Source organism: Melanotaenia boesemani, chromosome 19 (assembly GCF_017639745.1).
Source record: "Melanotaenia boesemani isolate fMelBoe1 chromosome 19, fMelBoe1.pri, whole genome shotgun sequence".
NCBI classification, from domain to species: Eukaryota; Metazoa; Chordata; class Actinopteri; order Atheriniformes; family Melanotaeniidae; genus Melanotaenia; species Melanotaenia boesemani.
In genome coordinates, this window is record NC_055700.1 from 5,471,214 (window position 1) to 5,493,657 (window position 22,444).

A 22,444-nucleotide genomic window follows, 5' to 3' on the forward strand; every position below is an offset into this window, starting at 1 on the left:
TCATAATCAAGACTGGTTATTCTAAGGAATTCATTTGGAGGGAGAACGAGATAACGCTTTAAATCTGTTGTTTTTGTGAAGAAAAGCGGTCTTTCTGCACCATAGTTCTCTACAGATCTCCAGAATCTGCTATAGGAGGGACAACTATGTATTGAAAGAGATGTTTTAAGTGCTCTGTAGAAACCAAACCAATACCTAGTCCTTTAAAAGCGTGACACAGGCCTGGTAGAAACGTAACGATTTTTTTAATCTTATGAGATTTTTGATCTGGTCGAGACCTCACACGTGAAGATAAAAAAATCTGTTTTGATCGTACTGTGTATGGTGTGGCCCGAAAATGTAATCAGAGAACAACACGCACATGACGATGCTGTCCCACAACTCATCTACAATCTAGTCCTCTGACTCGGACAAATGTCGAAACGTAGAAGAACCATAGCAACAACTGGCAAACAACGAAGAAGAAGAAACATAGTAACAACCGGAAAACACAAGCATGAACGAGGATATATAGGACCAGGGAATGATGGTGGTCTTGGAACTATTGTTATAGAAAAAGCCAGAACTGAAAAAAATAACAGACTGGAGACGGCGTGAACATGAACTTTATTTACTTCCTTGTTCCCCAGCCAGCTCGCGCTCTGATTGGCTACATTCCGTGCCACATCACCATCCACGCAGTCACAGTGCACGAGTCGTGCAAACTCCCAATCATATGCTGGATGTGCTGAATTCAGTTCTTTTTTTTTATAGGATGTTTCTGCTTCTCCAAACTGCAAAATGCATCTGTCAGTTCCTAAAAAAGTGTGACTGCAGTTTCTCTTCCTGTTCAGGACCAGTTTTACTGCAACACACCTGTCATGTGATCTTCGCTGTAGAAACACTCCAACCTCTAACTTTGGAGCAATTAGTCCCATGATGTGTTTTGTGAATCAGTTGGATTTATCAGGCTGAATTCTCTCAGTTTTTCCTTTGAAATTCACAAAACATTAGTTTGTTCCCTCCCTTTGTCTGCTGTGCTGGGATTTGGCATCTGAGGTGGCTCTGGGGGTTCCTTGTAGGTCAACCTTTGGGGGAGAAAAGGCTATGTCACTGTTTTATTTTATAATAAAGAAACAGAAAAGAGAAAGTATGAATGGACAATCATGCTAATTGGTAGGCTCCCTCCCCAGGGTCTGGGAGCTGGGATGGATGGATGGATGGATGGATGGATGGATGGATGGATGGATGGATGGGTGCATGGATGCAATGCTGCCCACCCAGGGGGCCCTCTATAGTACGGCCCCGGCTTGTTTCCTGGTTTCAGCTCTGCTGATTTGGTGTGGAATAAACTATATAATTTAAATTTCATAATTTATTTTCCTTAATGGAGATTATTACAAATATGAATGCACATACAAATACGTATGTACACATACTCTTTATTGCCCTTATGGAGAAATTTGGTTTGGACTCAAGTGCTGTTACATTAGATGCCTTAACAACATCAATACACCACACACCATAATAACAAACCATTTTAAAGTACAGACTACCATTAGGCACACAAATATCATAAAGATATTGCACAATACCCAAATTAGAAGAACAACAGAGAAAAACAAAACATAAAACACAAATAAAACAAAAAAATGCAGTTGCACAACCCCCACATCCCCAAAAGAGATATTGCAAGTCCTTGTGGCCTTAAAACACACTATACAAAATTATTATGACTGTGGAAATGGTGATTGGGATGTTGATGATAATGATAAGCATTTTTATTGTTATTAGTATTAGTATTTTATTAGTATTACCAGTATTGGTAAGTTACTGTTGGTATGACTTGACTTATCACATAAAACATAACTGACAGTTCCCTTGTTCTCCCTTGTTTTGGGCTTGATCACGTCTGCCCACTGTCTTGCATCATACATATTTTGGTGCAGTTGTTCTTTATTTTCTAAATAAAAGAATCTTTTTCTGTCCCTGCAGGCTGGTGTTGTGGAGCGGGCTGGACGCCGGCTCTGTGGTTTTGTTTGACTCGGCTCGGGGCGGACAGATACCTTTTGAGGGAGTGATCAGCGAAGGTCCAGCTGTAAGGATCCAGTTCATCACTGACCAGCCCAACCACAACACAGGATTCAACATCCGCTATGAAGGTACAGACAGATGGGATCAGAAATAAGACTGCAGTGCTGTCTGACAAACACGATCGTTGCTGAGTTTCTTCTTACATTATGTACTGCCAGGTTAATTTCTGCCAGGAAATGAGCTGCTTACCAAGATAACTGCAGAAGTTCTCCAGTTCTTGTCACTGCAAAGTTGCCAAAGGACGGAAATGTTCCCTTCAACATGTCACTCCTGCCAAAGAGAAAGAGACAAACTTACAAAAAGTTACACACAGCATGGTTACAGATATTTAAGGCAGGGATTAAATTACACAGATATGTTACAGAGATCATAACAAAAGTAATTTTATAAATATCTTTTTAAATGAAGCCACATTTCTGTTTCCCCTCCAGCTTTCGAGCGTGGCCACTGCTACGAGCCGTACCTCCAGAATGGAAACTTTACAACCTCTGACCCCATGTACGGGGTTGGAGCTGTGGTCCAGTTCACCTGTGACCTGGGCCACTCTTTGGAACAAGGCCCGCCTGTAATTGAGTGCATCAGCGCCAGAGATCCATACTGGAACGATACAGAGCCACTGTGTAAAGGTAAAACCGTGTTCAGAAAGCAGAATCTGGCTAATTTATGAGTAGGACCTGATAAGAATAAAACTCAGGAAGTCGTTTTTGAGAAAAAAAGCAGCTTATGTTGTAACTGTGGGGCTAATGTGTGAGACACTGTGTTTTTTAATGCAGGAGGTCAGAATGATGCTGACCTTTAGCTCATTAGGTTTTCTTTTCATGACTTGGTGACATTCACAGATTTCTAACCAGCACAACATCATGCATCAAGTCGGCCCTAACCTGCATCCACTCAAACATACCTGATGTTTGAACTTAAAATCGTGGGAAAATAATTTATATAATAATTTATAAAAGTCATGAGAAGCAAAAAGTTCCCAAGGTCCCAAGACTGCAAGATGATCTACATGTTTCTGCTGTTTTTAAGACTTTAAAAGTTCAGTTGCATCTGATGTAAAAAGCCAGAATTTACTCCAACATTAGCATTAATACCAACTGATGCAGGAAGCTGAATATAATATGTGTTTAATGGGTATGTGTGTGTTCTGTCAGCAACCACTTAGGTCAGCTTAAAATACAAAAAGGTGGAAGAGGTGGAATCAGGTAGATTGCAAGGCTACCAGCACTTTCTCCAACTTGTTCCTCCTCCTCCCATCTGTCTTCCTCCTCTTCCTCTGCAGCTCAGTGCGGAGGCGACCTGACTGGTCCAGGAGGAGTGATCCTGTCTCCAAACTGGCCTGAGTGGTACGGAGAGGGAGAGGACTGCAGCTGGAGGATTCACGTTGGCGAGGATAAACGAGTGCTACTCGATGTGCAGCTGTAAGAAAAACACCAACACACACACCGATCTCAAGTGTGACTAAATGTTATAAGTGTGGAGGCTCCATCCCTTCCCCCTGGCACCCGGACTATATGCTCCTGTTCATATTTCTCTTTTCCTGCTCAGAGTGAGCCATTAAAGGCAAACCTGATGGCATTAAGGACCAGCTGACACTACTCCCTCTGTAGATTTTAATACTTTTACCCCCCATCGTTCAGTAGCTTCTGTTTTGCAGTGATGTGACTTAAAAGCGTTTTTCCTCATCCTGATGAAAGTTTATCACCAGAAATAACTCCAGTAAAAGATGTAAGAAGTCTACTGCACTGGCAGTTTAGTCCAAACAAAATGTTCTGAATTTCAAATATTGTTTGATAAAGCTGCCCTAAACACTCATCTACATTCCTCAGAAGTTTACTTTTAGATTTTTTTTGCCATAAAAACTTCTTTTGGCCTTAAAGTGTCTTCCTCATGCAGCAAATGGGGATGTGTGAAGATGCTAATCTGGTCTCAGTGGATAACACTTTAAACTTACTACAACTCCATTTCCACTTTGTTCTGCTTGGAACTTCTAACATTTCAGCCATAAACATTTTAGCCAGAGAGGAAGTCAAATTGCAATGTGGGAGTACTGCCGCTAACTTCTCTCATTTCATTCGTCCCTCACACTGCCAGCCTGACGCTCCACTAACAAATTGTCATTGATTGATTCCTCCAGTGTTTTACATTAAACATATCATACCAACTTTATTTATAAAGTACTTTAAAACAGCCACAGCTGAAACAAAGTGCAGTGCATAGCTGAATACCAAACACCATAAGAAGCTAAAAAAAAACATAAAACAGTTAAAAACATCAGACATATGTATAAACATGACATAAGAACAACTAAAATCCAACAATTAAAACAAATAAAGGAACTAAATCTTGCTGAGGATGAAAGCCAAAGAATAAAAATAGGTTTTGAGATGATTTTCCTCTAATGTGCAAGAGCAGATTATTTCACTGTTGGGGAGCAGCAATAGAGAAAGCTTTGTCTCCTCTGAGCTTCCTTCTGGATCTCGCAGCTGGTCAGCTGACCTGGGGGGACTGAGAAGGTTCGTCGGAAGTAAGGAGTATGAGGGAGCTCAGGGAGGTAAGATGGGGCAAGACCATTTAAACATTTTAAGAAGCTAAAAAACAAACTTTCTGACCTTCTGCAACTATGGTTGATGTTCTGTAGAAATCATCTGCTACTCACTGATGGCTGATTTACATCATAATGTGTCTTGTACCACAAAAACACACAAAACATACCTTACTGGCATGCTAACAATGTTAAATGTTTGATTCTTAGGAGAAGGGAACTTTAAATTCAAGAAAAGTTTATTAAAAATCAGGAGTGTGGTGGAGTTTTTAGATTTGTGGTTAAGTGTTAAAATGACTCCATCTTGGAGTCATAACACAAACACACACATACCTCAGATTGTCAACTACAAATATCCAGAAATCTTCTTAGATTTTTGCCCCAAATAGCTCAAAATTTCATTGATCATGCTTTTAGGTGTCTGTATATGTCAAAATAACCCAGCAATGCTCAGCATACCTGCATCGGTGCGTTTTACCCAACTGGAAATGATACAGACTTCAGATGATGGGAAATGTATTTTCAGGAGTTAGCAGGTGCTGAAAATTGCAGCTAACTGTATATATAAGACAGATCTAAGTTTTCAGTCCTCAGGTACAAAAGTTTTCAGTGTTAAATCTGAAAAAGTTGAACATTTTATAAAATCAGTCATATTCTGAGACGGCTTTATTCATCACATAAAAACAAAGTTCTGTTAACTGGACTGGCTTCTTGCTTCACATTGGATGTGAATTTTTTATTTAGTTCATTTAATTTATTTTGTTTCATTTTAGACTCTGACAGCATTAATGTTATTACACCCTTCGGTCCTTTGGGAAAAAATGTCTTGTATTAACAAACATTTCAGTTTTCATAGCCTCACATTTTCAAGTAGCCTCAAGGCCATGGTGAAAGAAAGATGTCGGGACCAATAAGATGTTTACAGATGATATAACACTTCCCCTGTGGATGAATTCAGTGTTTAGCCTTTGAGGTCGTCTGGTCTCCCACGCAGTCGGCTGTCGACGTGACTTTTCTCAGCTCCCCCCTCTCTGCCTGTCTCTCAGACTGAACATCAGCGACAGCGACATGTTGACCATCACTGACGGAGACGAGGTCACGACCCGTATCCTGGGACGCTACGTTGGAGGCAGCAGCCCCTTCAAGCTCTCCTCCACCACCCCGGACCTGACTGTCACCTTCCATTCTGACCCGGCGGGGCTCGTCTTTGGGAAGGGAGAAGGCTTCATCATCAACTACATGGGTGAGGAAGCTTTTCCCTGCTGAGAATGCTTATGAAAATCATTTTATTATAAAAAGAACACTAATGATTTTATTTGCCTTTAAAACAGCCTCACTTCTTTCTGTCTCACTTACTTTGTCAAGCTACTTGGATGTTGGATGTTGGAGACCTTGTCAGGGCTTATCCGGATTTTGTTTGTCTTGTCATTTAATCACAGATTAACTCGTTGAGTTCAGGGGTGGGTTCAAAAAGTAAAAAAAAACTTCTCATTGGCTTTTCTTAAGCTCTTTTCCTTGGCCTGTTGAAAATCATTATGAAGTTAAGACAGCAGGAGAAATTTCTAAGGATTTAGGAAGAGAGCTGCAATAAGATTTAGACCACACTGACTATGAGCTGTGATGAGGGTTTGCAGCATTTAATACTTAAATTTGCTCTAAAAAGGCTGCAGTCCAGTCATTCTTTACACATGTGAAGTTTCAACTTGAAATTGGAGTGATGAATTCTGACCTGGAGCTTCCAGGTGGATGCTGGGGTGGGGAAGGGTTGAAGAAACATGTAGCGCATCTTGTTGGAAGGTGGCGACATCATCAGTAGTGGCATAAAAAGCAGACAGTATATCGTGTTGCGATGCGATGGCTGCAAGTAGGAGGTAGAGAGCAAGGCTCAGATACCCACTCAGATTGGATGGGTACATTTGATATGTAGCATGTAGAAGAGGGATGGACAACTTGGTCCTTGAGAGCTGCAGTCCTGCAGGTTTTAGGTGTTTCCCTGCTCCAACACACCTGATTCAAATTAAAGGTTCGGTTGGCCCGTGAGGACCAACTGAATGTTAGGCAGATCATATAGAACTGGATAAAATAGTCTAGCTTCACTTTGAATTTCTTTTAAACAAATAAAGAAAACAAACAAACTTTCCTTAGAATTTAGACAATTCAAACAGCTCTCATCATTTCACTCATCAACACGACTCAACCAGAGCTTGTTCTGTTCGTGGATGAGGACAGTCCTGTGTGACACTGGGATGGATGCTTGGGCAGGTCTTCCTGCTTCAATTTAAATTTATTTATACAGCACATTTAAAAATAAACTTCAGTTGACCAACGTGCTTCACGATAACAGCTGCAATCACAGAGACAAATAATCACAAAAAGAACAAGCAAGGCAAACTCCATTTAGCTAGCATTGAAGGGCAGGGAGAAGAGGTATGTTTTCAGTTTGGACTTAAACTGTCTTAAAGACTGAAAGGACCTGACAGAGAGGAAGAGGCTTCTCTATCACTGCCCTATCACCTCTGGTTTTTAGCCTGGCTTTAGGGACAGGTAACAGGAGCTGGTCCGCTGACCTCAGGCCTCTGGGCAGAGTGTAGGGCTGCAACAACTCATTCAAATAAGATGGGCCCAGAGAAAGCAAACACCTACAAACAATCAACAAAACCTTAAATTTCCCACAAAAGCAGACAAGGAGCCAATGTAAGATACACAAGACGGGGGCGATGTGCTCAGGGCTCTTTGTTTTAGCCAGTAGGCAGTCTGCAGCATTTTGTATGCTCTGTAGGCACTGCAGGGAGTCCTGGTCCAACCCAACATACAAAGCGTTACAATAGTCCTATCACAAGGTTACAAATGTGTGTGAATATCTGCTAACGTTCAGTCTCATCCTATAAGTCGACACTCTCAGCCTGCTGACAACCAGCCGAGGCAGTAATGAACAGGCTGGGACAAAATATGAATAACCAGTGTTAGCAGTTGCAAGCACTTTTATCCAAAGTGGCAACTAGTGAGGGTCAACATTAAACCCTGAGTGTAAGAAACTTTGGCCTGATTATCATTATGCTGATGCATTTTATCAATGCTCTACAGATGTTTGTTACCTCTTATTAAAACAATGATTTACAGACAGTAGATTAGATTGTAACTTTTTTCATCTGTTTTCTAATTACATTCTTATTATTAAATTAGGTTTTAGTCACTGAACTTTTTTCTTTTCATGTAAATAAAAGTAAAATTCTAATTTTTAGTAGAAATAATTGGACTTCGGTCCACAGAAGTCAGCGACGAGACGAACCAACATGTTGGTTTTGATCCTTAAACGAGATTTTGCTGTGAATAAGACAAATATAGAAGAATATGAGAAGTATCTCGAATACATTTGGAGTTTTCTCAGTTTTCCATTTATCTCAATTCTACACGACCTGCTTTCCTTATTTTATTTTCTCCTGTCTCATCCCCCTTTCCTTCCACTTCCCTCTGCCCTTATTCAATCACATCCTATTTGTTTCACCATCACACAGCAACACTCCACACACAAGCCTGGAGTTTCACAAGCCTCCAAATAAGCTGTAATCTGCAGAGCTTTCCAGATCCAACACCTGACACCAGTTTAGCAGTGCAAAGGGACACACACTCTACCCAATTGACATGTCAACCTCCCGACACCATAAACTCACACACATCTCCCACAGGATGAAATCTATTCGACACGGTATGAGTCCTCTGTCTTTTATTATTATATATGTGTCAGCCTGTGTGTGTTGAGAAAAAATTGCCCCCCTCCCCACCCACACACACACACACACATATTCAGGCTGCACAGAGGAGGACCAAGTCAATAGAAAATGAATAATTGATCCTGGAACTTCCAAATCCCTTTAGACCTATTATACTGTACAGTATTATGCAGTACTGTACACTAACAGATCAGTCATCAGTTACACAAACCACACACACTAGTCCAGTGGGAAGCTGCTTATTTACACATCTCTCTTAGCTTTTTTTCTTTCATTGTCTTAATGTTCTTTGTGTTCTTCTAGAGGAGGCTTTGATTTGTTCTTCTACTTCACTGAGCAACGACTGCGCCTTAAATGTGTGATTGAGAAGGAAACAACAACAAATGAACTGATGTTACTGCAATGAAGTAAAAGATTACATGTAATATTTAATAAATCAAACAACATTCGACCACAAAACCCGCGTTACAACATTCCCCACATGCAACAGGGAGCTGAAGCAGACAAATCATAAAATCCTCAGATTTAAAGAGATATAATCAATAGAAAAGAGAAAGCTAAAGAAAATTAATTAAAAACCAGAAAGGCTGTTTAATCAAAGAAAGTGGTCAAGATAAAGTTGTTTGAATCATTGTCTACAAAAAAACCCTGTGCCTTTTTATTTTCTGTATCTTTGTGGCATCTTTGTAGAAAGAATACATTAAATGTTCTTTTTAAATAGACTTACATCAGAATTATTTTTAAATATATTTGATTATATTTCATAGTTTGCCTCAACCAATAAAAACATTTTCAGTCTGCAGTAACCTTCACTGAAAAAGTAAAGATTGGGCTGGATTGTATAGACATTAATCTCCACTCTGTCACATAAGACATGATATATTATGCATAAACATTACGTAAATGCATTACAAATGAGACTGAATACATGAAAATACATAAATGTGATTGGCTAAAACCAAGAAGATGGTTCGGGATTCCAGATTAGTTGGGGATCATTCACAAGACAAACATAGGGCCTGTCAGCTCATACAAGAACCTCAGAATTCACATAGACTTGGAGCTTCAGCAGAAGACCATGCTTCTGAGAGCCTGGTTAGATGTGGGATGTCAGCAACTAAAAACTAAGCTCAGCAGGTTGGTACACTCTGCCATGAAGGTGATGGGGAAGAGAGTCCCTTCAGACCATCTGTGAGCAGTCTGTTCTTAGGCAGGTTTAGAGGACAGTGACCGACTCGTCCCATGTCCTTCACACACATGAGAAAATGAGTCCTTCGCTTCAACTAAGCCGTTATAAATTCATTATAAATAACAGCGTTATAAATAACTCTGCCTGAGGCAGGAGTGACTGTGCAATAGATTCATAGTGTTTAATAATTTCATTGGTTTATTTTTGTATTTTTTACATTTTAGGGTGTGGGAAATGTGTGTATGAGGTGTGTGCAGAAGTGCAGGGGGTGGGACTCGGGGGCCCTTCAGGACTCACCACAGCGACTCATCTGCCACCATCTAACCCTATCCTCTGCATAGGGGGTGGGACAATGTGCGAAGTGTGTGTAGACAAGGCATTGTTTACTACAAGTGCAATACTTGGTGTTGTTATGCTGAGTGATACCACGGTGTTATTATATACATGAAATCATCAGTGTTAAACTACAATTAAACTGTACTTTGGTAACAACCCAGAATATGATGGGAAAATTACCTGTTAGACTCAACCCACTTAGAAATGCCTGACACCTGACGAAAGACGTACCATAAGGAATGAACCCTCCCGCTACCTCCTCCAGATATTCTCCAAATATGTAAAATGCTTTATCAGATTTTAGAGACACTCAGTCATTTCTTCCAAACATGTGCAATAAGCCCACATCAGCAGGCTGGACTGATGTCACAACTCAAACATGGTTTGTGTCAATTTTTAAATCAGTTTTATTTTAATTAACTCTATTTATCTGTGCAGAACTTCAAAGTGTGCACAGTTCACAAAACCTGCAAAAGATTATAAATAACTTACACACGTCACATCCCAACAATCAACAGCAGTATGTAAATGAAAAAAAGAATAAAAAATACATAATGAATGGAATAAATAAAGCTGCACAGCTTGACCAAAGTAATAACACGGCAGGAAGGTTTGAGATGCTTTTTAATCATGGCAAAGTTAGCTCTAGATCAGATTAATCTTTAATTTAAAATATCTTCAGTACGACGGAGAGACAGCAGATCTGAACCTCCTGCTGTTTCTCTGCCTGCATCATCCGTTCATGCTGGTGTGTGAAGTCTCCCAGCATTTCGCAGCTGAATCAGAAATGAAACTTAAATCTTTTGTAAAGCCGCACCGATCAATATTTTTAAATGATCGTGGCCTTTCACAGAGAGATAGTTCACGTCTGGTATTAACATCTGTCCTGGGTGATCCAATCACAAGTGGACAGCTCTGAGCAGAGCTAAGTTCAAGATTTTATATTAAAAACACGATCAGGGCAGATGACTCAGGACTCATTTGGAAGTTTTGTCAACTTAGACAAATTATTATATGAGAAAGTCACTTTTGACAGCACATGAGGCGAACATCAACACCAATGTCTCTGGCAACTGACAGCTAACAATAATTTAATTCAGCAAGGTTCTGAATAAAAAATTTCCAAACATGCGTTTCAGTAGCAATCTGTCCTCATCAGAGTGGATGCAGCAAAGAGGTTATATTTGAAGACGGCCTACCACAGACGAAATCCATCATTCTGTCACACGGTCAAGTAATTGCACAATAAATCCATCAGTCTTGTGCTGGTATCATGTCAAAGTCACTGGCAGTGTTGCTTATCTGGTTTACTTCTTGACCTCAGTAACTGCTGTGAGACACAAAATGTTTCATCGCAGCCCAACCTGCACCTCGCCACCTGACACCATCATAACACAGCCATTAAACAACCTTTAGTCTTTCATTTCTTTTCACAGAGGTCTCCCGAAACGACTCCTGTCCGGACCTGCCGGAGATCCAGAACGGCTGGAAGACGACGTCCCATGTTGCTCTGGTGCGAGGAGCTCGGATCACCTACCAGTGTGATCCTGGTTATGACCTGGTGGGACGAGAGACTCTCACCTGTCAGCTGGACCTCTCCTGGAGCTCCCAGCCCCCCTTCTGTGAAAAGAGTCAGTTCTCTTTAATTATTTTTGCCGGTCTTTGTAATATAAAGTGTTTAAAGAGAAGGCTGCAGAACTTAAATTTGATGTTTGGATTGATTTAATCTCCCACCCAAACTTTTTTTTTTAACTATTAGACTGTGAGATTAGACAAAACATCTTGGATAAATGCTGAAAGGTGAGGCCTGAAAGTTATTGACTGCTTTTGAGTGCAGGTCTTAAAACAGATGGTGGATGTCCAGCATATTCAGAATTTGCTGGGTGTTGGTAACATGGCGCTACATTGGCTCGCTGCTGGACCTTTAGTTTCTTTTTTAGTGATGTGAGTCGAGACATTTGTCGAGACACATAAATAACTCTACATCTGCTTCTCCTTTCCTGAACTATTGTCAAATTTAAAATGCATCCTTGCTTGATGGGACTAGTTGTATTTCCTGGTAAATTTCTTTTAGCTCCTTTTTAATTTTCAAGTCAAAATCTAAAGCAAATATCTTCACACGCATGTTTCTGAATGTTCTGTGGTTAAGTTTGGCAGGAACTTTTGCAGCAAGTCTGGAAACTGCAATATTTCAATAGAAAAAACATGAATAACGATTTTTCCTTTTGGTCTGTATAGTGGATGAAGGTTAGAGGTTATTCAGACAGCCTCAGAGCAGCATTGATGGAGGCATTCTGAAAATGAAATTCATATTTTTATTAAAAGCTTGCACCAAGTATTTTCAGATTAAGTTTATTGATTTGATAAATGGTTAAATAACCCTCCTAACCTGCATCTGTAAACCTGATCACCAGGTTTTTTAACTGTTTTCTTTGAAGGAACAAATGCGAAATAGCTTATTAAATCCAGGATAACAAGGAAAAATGTGTGGCTCCAAAACATTTTGACCCTCTAACCATGACATGGTCTACATTGTGTAATCGACTTTCCTGCTTACAGTTTTCATCACAGCGGACTAAATAAAATAAAACCTGTGAACCTGTTTGTATACAAGCACATTAATTCAGCCAACAATCCCCACTTTGACTTACAACCAGACATCCAGATTTTTACCTCCCTTCAGACTTTAATCTTTCTTTGGTTCACAAATAAGGTGAATAAAAATACCAAGAAAACCTGATTTCTGGACAGATGTTGATGTTCATGGTTCATACTTTCTTCGTGTGGAGACAAAGATACTTGTTAAGAGCTGCATTTATTCTGATGCCTTCTTCATAGACATCTGACAACTTATTAATCCCTTTTGGAGTTTGCTTCTCAAATGAGGGTACACATTGCCCTTGGGGTAAATGATAAAATAAAAGGGAGATAACTTCGTCTATCTTTTAAATCTGATCTACTTAATAGAACTGACTTGAGTTTGTATGATTAAAAGTCAGTTTAGATGGTCTAAGTTACTACAAGGATGCAACGTACACGTATGTATGTTTAAATCAACTTCTAGATCTTGGAACGTTACTCTGATCATGTGAAATACTGGATTTTTCAGGTCCAGATACCATGTGATTGAACAGTTTGGGATTTAGTAGATTTATTGTGATCTGTACAACATAATAAATGTTTACATATGTAAAAAAATAAAAAAAATAAATTAAAACAAAAACATGTTTAAAGTATATAGGTAAAAATATAAACTAAATAAAAATATATATAAATAAATAAAATGGCTAAATTATCTAAATGTTTAAATCTTGCTCCCTGGAGATCAGATTGTGCAGAATGTGGCCGCTGAACTAAAATGTAAATTTGACAGCCTGGTTTAGGGGATGCAGGGCTGAAAAAAGGCTCTACATGGGGTACAATGTTGAAAAAAGGTTAAAAACGACTGGTCTAGATGGAGCTGTGATGTGGGTGCACTGTAGGTTAGTGAAATTAAAAAAAAATCTGCCAGTCTGACCCTTTTGTAATGGTACATATCTTGAGATTGTATTTATTTTATGAAAGCAGCTCACAGTTTTTTTTTGTGCTGTCTCTGTTTCAGTCATGTACTGTTCAGACCCCGGCCATGTGGAGCACTCCACCAGGTCTCTGTCTGACCCGAAACTGCTGGTGGGCACAACCATCCAGTACAGCTGCAACCCCGGCTTCATCCTGCAGGGCGGCGCCACCATCACCTGCTACGGCCGTGAGCCGGGGACACCTGTGTGGACATCTCGACTCCCTCACTGTGTTTGTAAGTTTCTGACAGTTACGAGTTCAAGCATGAGAAGTTAGCAGCAGTATTATTCACGTGTGTTATTTATTCAAACATGTGGGGAGAGGGGATGCTGCGGTTTGGCTGTAAAATGCCAGCCCGGTGATATTAGAAGCCTATCATCAGGACAGACAGCTGCACACGACACTTAACCAAAGAAAATAGGCTGTTTTGTCTGTTTTAGTTCTCTTTTTTTTTTTTTTACTGCTGACAAATACCACAGCAGTTTTACATACCAAAATGATCCTTCATTTTCTACATTTCATCCCATGATATGTTATGTGTGTTTTTCAGGGCTGTTATTGCATATGTGAAGCGTTTGATATGTAAATGCAATGCTAATGCACCGTACCAATCAGCCCTGAGCCACCTGGAGGAGGGGGTGGAGATTATCCATGAGTCATGTCACTTCAGCCGGAGCCTGTCAAATCTGTCAGTCGGGCTCTGACGCAAAAGCCTCTGATTTGTGTTAAGAAACACGGCGGGATCCATCCAATTTTCATTTTTCTCCTTCCCTTTCATCTAGCCGAGGATTCTGTTTCCTGTGAGAACCCAGGCCTTCCTGATAACGGCTACCAGATCCTTTCCAAGAGGCTGTACCTGCCTGGCGAGTCACTCACCTTTGTTTGTTACCAAGGTTACGAGCTCATAGGAGAGATTGCAATTAAATGCATCCTTGGAAACCCGTCATTTTGGAGCGGCCCACTTCCACTCTGCAGGGGTGAGACTTTGACACAATCTGTTATAATTGATTTTAAAATTCAGCGTCATGCAAAAGTTTCACTCTCTTCAAATAATATTTTTCACCACAAAATATCATGCATCCAAATTCTATCAGCTGCAGAGCAACATAAGATTAAAATAGTCTCTGGACATTCCACCTGTTCTGCAAACCTATTCCATTGCCCTTGGACAGCAACAAATAAATTAACCTAAATAAAACCCCTGCCGTTATGGTTTTTACTGTCAAACTCCACCTACTTCAAAGGTCTAAGGTTTTCAAGCAGTCCCTACTAGGACTTAAAATGAGGCAAAATGTAGAAGCAGTGTCATTTTCTTTCTGCATGATCCAGTTTCAACCAAGCTTTAGCTGTCAGACAGATGGCCTCATATTTGACCTACTTTCTAATCCAGAGAAGTTCATGGTCCAGGACCTGTGGCTACAAAACAAGCCCAAATCATCAGCCCTCCACCACCATGTTTGGCAGTTGTTGTGAGGTGGAAAAGGAGGTAAAGAAGTCTCACCCACTCAAAAAATATTCAAACATCAGTCTGAACATTTTATGAAATGTTGGTAGTAAATAAATTTTCATTACCTTTTAATTTGATTATTTCTATGCGTAGTGTAAAATTGGAAAATGAAGCAGGGAAGAGTTGAACCTTATTAGACACTGGCCTTCAGTTAGTCCTGATTTCGACATTAAAGTCAAGTACTGCAGCAGATTCTTGAAGATCTTCTAACAACCAGTCTGCAAAATGTCTTGAAAAACAGTGTGCAAGTACGGTGAAGCTGTTTTATGAGCAGAGGAGGCTCAATGGACTTTACTGCTACACATTATATGAAATGAATTTAAATCATTTTGCCTTACATCTGGGTCTGAAACTTTTGCACTGTGCTGTTTATGACTACTGCAAGGTTCCTTTTTCTTCAGATTTATGCATGCACGCTATATTCCCCGAAAACCTTCCTCCCCCGTGCTGCTGACAGTTTGCCAAACCCCTTTCTCAAATGCCCAGTCACAGCTGAGCTCTGCACAGCAGGCGTTGTTATGCTAACATGAGGAAATTGTGTCATTCTTTGTGTATTTCCAAACCAGAGTCAAAATATGAGCAAATAATTACAATCATTGTGATGTGAACATTGTTTTTATCACCTCTTGCAAGGTGCAGATCTTTGCACATACAGCTGACTAGTTTCAGCTGTCCTCTAGCATATTACCTGCTTTTACCTGAAAGTTAACAAACAATCAAAGAATCACTGAGCCCATTTACATGCACACCAAAAGTCTGATCAGTACTTGATTTCTGGAGTTATCAGATAATCCAAGTGGCATGTAGACAGCAAAATCTGATACCTAATGTATTATTAGAAAGCAGATCTTCACATGTAGGTTTCTTGCTCCCAAGTCTTTGTGCGTAGATCTGTATATTTGATTTATTTAGTCTTTTTACATCTGCACATGTGCAAAGAGCTGCGTCGTGTCCATCTAAAATTAGTTTCTCCTGCCATGATAATGGCAAATTGCAATAAAAGCTCTAGTTATGACTTTGTTTCTGGACACCTGATGATACAAATTCTAAAAGTAAGTTTGGAAACTATCAAAGGCTTCGTAGGAGTAAAAGGGAGTTTAAAGTCAGAAATCAGCTTCTCTCACCAAGATAATGCCAAATTGGGATTTTTGATATTTCTCTGCCAAACAATACTGTTTGGCTTTGCATTTCTTTGTACATTCCATTGTAAGCGCTGGGGTGCATGTGTTAGTGGAAGGGGGAGTGGACATTATTATTGTGGATAAAAAAGGGACCCTGCAGAAAAGGTTTGGGAACAGCTGAAGCAAAACATTGACCTGTAAACTATTTTGCAGCTCATTACCTCTTCGCCATGTTCAACACAGACCGAATGTTTTGATAACTACAGGAAGTGATGTCACCACTCATGTACATCCCCTCAAAATAAATCAGATAGTAGACTGAATGTAGATGCGTCAGATTATTACAGTAATCTGATTACTCCAGATTTCTGATTGCGATGGTCATGTAAACAGGCTCACTGTAAACAAGTACGACTGAGAAGAAGACCACCAACAACTTGTATTCTCCATAGTCATGAAATGCTTGGTGCTTCACATGTGAATCTGTCTGCTGTTATTTCAGATGATGACATTTGTTTGTGTGGCAGAGCTGGTTATTCTGGTCAAAGAAAATTTAAACTGTTCTGAAACTATATAAGACAAATGAAAGAGTGAACATGTAAAAATGGTTTATTATTCAACATCAGACAAGAGCCTGGGTGTTGACATTTATTTCATTCATTTTGTTTTTGCAGATTTCTTTAACCTATTTAATGACACTTAGTCACACTGGCATTTATACACGTACCAAGTTTTTACTAAGGTGTTCATATCTAAAGTGTTACACCTCCTTGTTATAAAAGCAAACTTCACAGGAAGTGTGATGCTGATTTTCATATGCACTGACTGAATGATGTCTTGCAGCCAACCATGACTGCTTTGGCAACCATGCTTTGGAAGGTGAGTGTGTCTGTGTGTGTCGTGCTCTGACACGGTGGGCTAAAACGTCCACACTGTTTGTTTCATAAACAGACAAATAAGTAACCATCACAAAGACAAAGAACTGGAAAAAACACTTCACCTCTGTGTATCTGCTTTGCCTGCATCTGCAACCCCCCTCCCTGTGTTTGTTTGTCCTCCCAGCTGTGTTTATCCATCTGATTACCTGCGTCATTCACCTGTGTTTGCTAAACCCCCTTTTGTCGGACTTTTACGGATTTTATTTGCTTTCCGAAATAACACCCCTCCTGTAATTAACCTTGTAGGATTCATGGATTGTGTGTCAGTTGCAGAGGCGACGGCAGGCTCCCCTCTGGATGGGGGAAACATAGCGCTGGCCATCTTCATCCTGGTTCTGCTGCTGTTGGTGCTGCTGGGAGGGGCGTATGTCTACGTCACACGGTAAGATCCTGGACTGCAGTGCTTACAGATGTTGTTCTCCTGGTACAAACTGGTACAAAAACTTAATCTATTGATTTGTTTGCAGAAACTCAAATTTCAGTTGTTTCTTTTGTCCGTTTGTGCCACTAGCTGCAGTCCAGGCATTTCCTGAAATTGTCACACAAGAACAGTTTTTTTCATATTTAACTGTGATAAAGGTGAGCATTTTAAACCACTGCAGCTCGATCTTCTGACAAAAACAAACAACCGAACCTTCACTCACCTGCCACTTTATTAAGTCCACCTCTTCCATTGCTTGTTAACACAAATATCTAAACAGCCAATCATATGGCAGGAACTCAACACATTAGGTCACGTAGACGTGATGAAGACGACTTGCTGAAGGACAAACTGAGCATCAGAATGAGAAAGAAAGAGGATTTAAGTGACTTTGAACATGGCATGGCTGCTGGTCTGAGTTTTTACTGGGATTTTCACACACAACCATCTCTAGGGTTTACAGAGAATGGTCTGAAGAAGAGAAAATATCCAGTTGATGGGCAGACTGGTTGGAGATGATAGAAAGGTAACAGGAAGTCAAAAAGGCACTGGTTCCAACCAAGGTCTGCAGAACAGCATCTCTGAACACACAACACGTCCAGCTGTGAAGCAGATGGGCTACAGCAGCACAAGACCACACCGGGTGCCTCCTGCCAGCTAAGAACAGGAAACTTAGGCTACAATTCACACACACTCACCAACACTGGACAATAGAAGATGGAGAAACATTGCTGGTCTGATGAGTCTCCATTTCAGCTCCACATTCAGATGGTAGACTCAGAATTTGGTGGAAACATCATGAAAACATGGATCCATCCTGCCTTGGATCAATGCTTTAGGCTGCTGCTGGTGTAATGGTGGGGGGAGATTTTCTTGGCCTTCTTTGGACCCCTTAGTACCAACATGGTCTGGTTTAACCACCCCAGCCTACCTGAGTATTGTTGCTGACCATGTCCATCCCTTTATGACCACAGTGGAGCATCTTCTGATGCTACTTCCAGCAGGATAATGCACCATGTCACAAAGCTCAGATCATCACCTGCTTTCTAGAACATGACGATGAGTTCACTGGACTCCAACGGCCTCCAGCCACCAGATCTCAGTCCAGTAGAGCAGCTTTGGGATGTGGTGGAACAAGAGATTCTCATCATGGGTGCAGCCAACAAACCTGCAGCAACTGTGTGATGCTGTCATGTCAATATGGAGAAAACCTCTGAGGAAGGTTTCCACCACCTGCTTCCATCTATCACACCAAGAATGAAGGCAGTTCTGAAGGTAAAAGGGTCAGACCCAGTACAAGAAAGATGGACCTAATAAAATGGCCGGCAAGTGTATATAAATAAGCCCACAACAAGCAACTGAAGTTAGAAACAAAGCCCAAAAGTACCTTATGTTGCAGACTGCTATCTGAGAGACACTTTGAGCACACGTATAAGGTCAGTGGAAGAAGTGTTTGCCGAAGATCCATATGAGAAGCAAAACAAGTACTAAGTACTAAGTAATGAGTTCAAAATTCAATTTTGTCACAATTGAAGCCTAACTTTGAAGAGAGCTTGGCCTTGTTTTGCTCTTTGTCCCCTTTTTCTGATGTGGGATGGAGGGATGAAGCACCACTGTCATCCCACTGGCCAGTGATAAGCTGGCATCACTAACTAATACAGCTTTGGGAAATGAGAAGCCGACGGCTCTCTGTTGCCTCAGCTGCCCCAAATTGATTAAAAATCTTTTTTTTTTTTTTATATCTTTTATCTACCTCTATATAGCCTTTTATATGTTCGTGTTCATTGTACCCAATAGGTGCCGATATCACTCCAATCTGAGGCTGCCTCTCATCTACCCCCACCCCTACCGACAGATCACTGTGGAGACAGAGTTTGACAACCCGCTCTATGAGACAGGAGGAGTAAGTGTTCTGGAGATTTTAAAGGTTATTAAACACCTAACTGAGCTAACCTTTAATTGTTTTTATATCTAACACTGCCTCTTCCATCTTTTCTTTCATTATTAGCAGGACACTCGTGAATATGAAGTATCAATATGAAAAGTCTTATAAAAGACCGATCGCCTCGTGCTACGTCTTCATCTTCCCCACCTGCCCCTCTCCGCCCTGGAGGAGGCGATGTAAATACAAATAATGATGTCTGGCCCCTTCTGCCACAAGATGCAGTGACTGATCCTGTTCTCTCCTCCCTCGATGTGACAGCTTTTGTGGACATGAAATGGGAGAAGAAATGTGGAGCAAGCAGGAGGTAAACGGTAGTCGTATGGACTGGTGGGGGATGATGGGGGATGATGGGACATGAGGACAGAGGGAGAAGATCCAAATATCATCTGGGAACATCACACATGATGAAAAATGAGATGATGAGTGTGATATGGGACAAGAAGAGGTTACGGAGGGGGGAAGGGGAAGGAGTCTGGGTAGGATGCAGCAGGAGGGACGGAGAATGAGGGGATCAAAACATTTTCTGATATTTTTTTTCTCAATTGTACATAATTTATTAGAATCCTGGAAGCTAGAGGCATCAAGACTTTCATTTAATTGAGGCTCATTTTTATACAACCGATTATTTTCCTGCAGTAAAACATGAAAGTATTTGTAGTTTGTTTTTTTTTTCTTTGTTTGTTTTGTTTTACTGGCACAGTCCTCCATTTCTGTGTTTAATTCAGCTGAATTCTATGCAGGCGTGTTGTGGAGCCCCTGCACATGTTCAGGTTCAGGTCCTGGCCATGCTCTTCCACCCTTCACTCAAAGAGGTTGCAAATATGAAAGCTGTATTTCTTAAATAAAAGATCTTGTGTTGCAATACATCAACTGTCCTATGAAACAAATGATCAAAAAGCAGGAGTTTAACAGCTTCACTCTACACAGGAAGTGCATTTCTTTGGTGTTATGGTGGTACTTAATTCTGGTACTGCATCCATGAATCTAGTAAGTCCAAGCAATCTAAATTTTATGACCAGAGGGTATGTAAGGATCGATGTGAAAATCCTCTTACCCTCCAGTTTACTGCATCCAACTCTATGCTGAGGGCACCAAACTCTGAGGTTAATGACTTTCTGAGAATGTATTAATCACATTCTCCAAACCGATTACAACTACAGGTGTGTGTGGTGTTTGCAGCTTTTCCGTGTTAGAAGAAGAGTTCACAGCCTGTGGCAGAAACTGTTGAGCTGTCATTCTTGGATGTTCAATCTTGAAGAATCTCTACTGAAATGGTCTCACTTTGTCTTTTTACCAGCCTCAGGACTGCAGATGGAAATCAACATTTTTTGCTATAATTATGCATTTTTAGTAGTGATGTTTATTAACCTTTTTTAAAAAAAAAAAATCACAGATTTAACAGAAATCTATTTTTATTTTACTGCTGAAAATTCTGGCTTTGTAAAACATACCTCAATAATTAAGATAAAATAGCTGTAATATAATTTGAATCAGTCACTGAGTCGGTGTGTCTTTCCTGAAGAAATGCTTGAACGCTTCTTGCTCTATGGCAAGCTGCATCAACATCTAGAAAAATGGGCTCAGCATCATCAAACCTTCTTTGGATGGATGGAATTAGAAAAATGCGTATTTACCGTTTATTTAAAGACGTGGTAGTGACGGCCGTCTCTGGTTCTTTACCTGACATGAACCCAAACATCACCTAATATGATGGAAATGTGTTTGGTTTCTTCAAGACGTCATCTTTAGCAGTGGATCTTTTCAGTGTAGATTGATTATTTGTCCTGAATTTCCCTTTCATCCAATCATCCACAGACTAACTGCTTCTCTTCAGCCTGCTGCAACCCTGTTTTCTTCTGGTTAGTTCTTACTGGTGGTTTATGTTTGGCTTTTCTCATCTTCTTGGCTGCTCTCTTACATTTTGCTCACAAACATCGACTCCTATTTCTGCTCATTTGCTTTTCGTTACTTTGGTGGAACATTTTTTATTTTCAGGCATTTTCTTGGAGTTTTCTGTCCTGATGCTTTGACGTCTTCATGTTTCCCTTTTACAACCTTCCCATTCTTTTTCTTTTACTGTGCTTTATAGACACACCAGACTGAAACCAAGCACATCTTTTCCTACATGTTGTGTTGAGTTACCCTCTACAAGGAATTTTGAGATTCTTTCTTTTGCATCAACTGGCAGCTCGCTTGTTGCTTCCTGTCAATCATGCTTGGGGACTCATTTGCATAATAAAAGGCCTTATTACAAGGCAATATCTCTACTTTATATAAAAAATCACAATCAGTTATTGGGAGAACTTTTTCTGTGTTTTTTTTTGTATTATTATTACAAAGCCAGGATCTTCTTGTAGCTTGTAAATATAGTTTTGTTATATCTGTGATTTTAACATCCCAGGTATTGTGGTGTCTTCCGCAAACAAAGGTTAAAATGTCTGGCAGAGTGCTGTATGCTCAGAGATACTGATGTGGTTTCTGTGACAACAGATGCTAGAGAAGCCGACCCCCTCACAAAGAACTCAGTCTGCCCTGGTTGGTCAGCTCCATCACTTATCAGACACCATTCTTCTGCATCAGCTTTGCTGACATTCAAAATCCAGAACAAGCAGTTAATTGGATGGAAATGTGGTGTATGAATGCAGGATGGCTCCTTAAATATCTCATTCAGAGGGAAACAAGAAAGCATCATGAAAAATACCTATAAATCCAGTATTTCTTGCTTGTGTGGGGCTCCATGTATGAGCAAATACAGAAACAAGACAAGGTCAAATAGGATTTCATGGAGAATAGGGCGATTTTTGCTGTTACCATAGTAATCAAGGTGATGCTAATTCACCAAAAGTCTCAATTATAGTTCATTGGTTTTACTGCTTCTGTACATTCATGAGTATGATATCACCCTCTCTGCTGCAACGAACTGATAATAACATGAAGGAAATAATTGCTTCCTTTATTTCATACCCAGTCAGTCTGACTCAACGCCTCCTGCCCCCAAACTCCCTCCTGCCTGCTGTCACCTTCAAGGCTTTTTGCTCCAGCCGGTCCCCTTCTGGCTTTAGCTGTAGTTAAGTGGTTTTTAA

General features: G+C 40.3%; 1 protein-coding gene across 6 annotated transcripts in view; it reads left to right on the forward strand.

Annotated features, from left to right (window-relative positions):
* Positions 1-21,618, forward strand: part of LOC121630257 (seizure 6-like protein) — a 74,634-nt gene extending 53,016 nt beyond the window's left edge. The window contains exons 7-17 of one of the 6 annotated variants that reach the window (XM_041970427.1): positions 1,975-2,141; positions 2,505-2,699; positions 3,353-3,491; positions 5,662-5,858; positions 11,308-11,502; positions 13,473-13,664; positions 14,212-14,406; positions 16,901-16,936; positions 17,263-17,377; positions 19,214-19,319; positions 19,425-21,618. In XM_041970427.1, coding sequence (XP_041826361.1) covers positions 1,975-2,141; positions 2,505-2,699; positions 3,353-3,491; positions 5,662-5,858; positions 11,308-11,502; positions 13,473-13,664; positions 14,212-14,406; positions 16,901-16,936; positions 17,263-17,377; positions 19,214-19,319; positions 19,425-19,457 — 1,570 coding nt within the window. In that variant the 3' untranslated portion in view covers positions 19,458-21,618. The remainder of the gene's footprint in view (positions 1-1,974; positions 2,142-2,504; positions 2,700-3,352; positions 3,492-5,661; positions 5,859-11,307; positions 11,503-13,472; positions 13,665-14,211; positions 14,407-16,900; positions 16,937-17,262; positions 17,378-19,213; positions 19,320-19,424) is intronic. The other 5 variants (XM_041970428.1, XM_041970429.1, XM_041970430.1 and 2 more) reach the window with 5 other exon arrangements.
* The last annotated feature ends 826 nt before the right edge of the window (positions 21,619-22,444 follow it).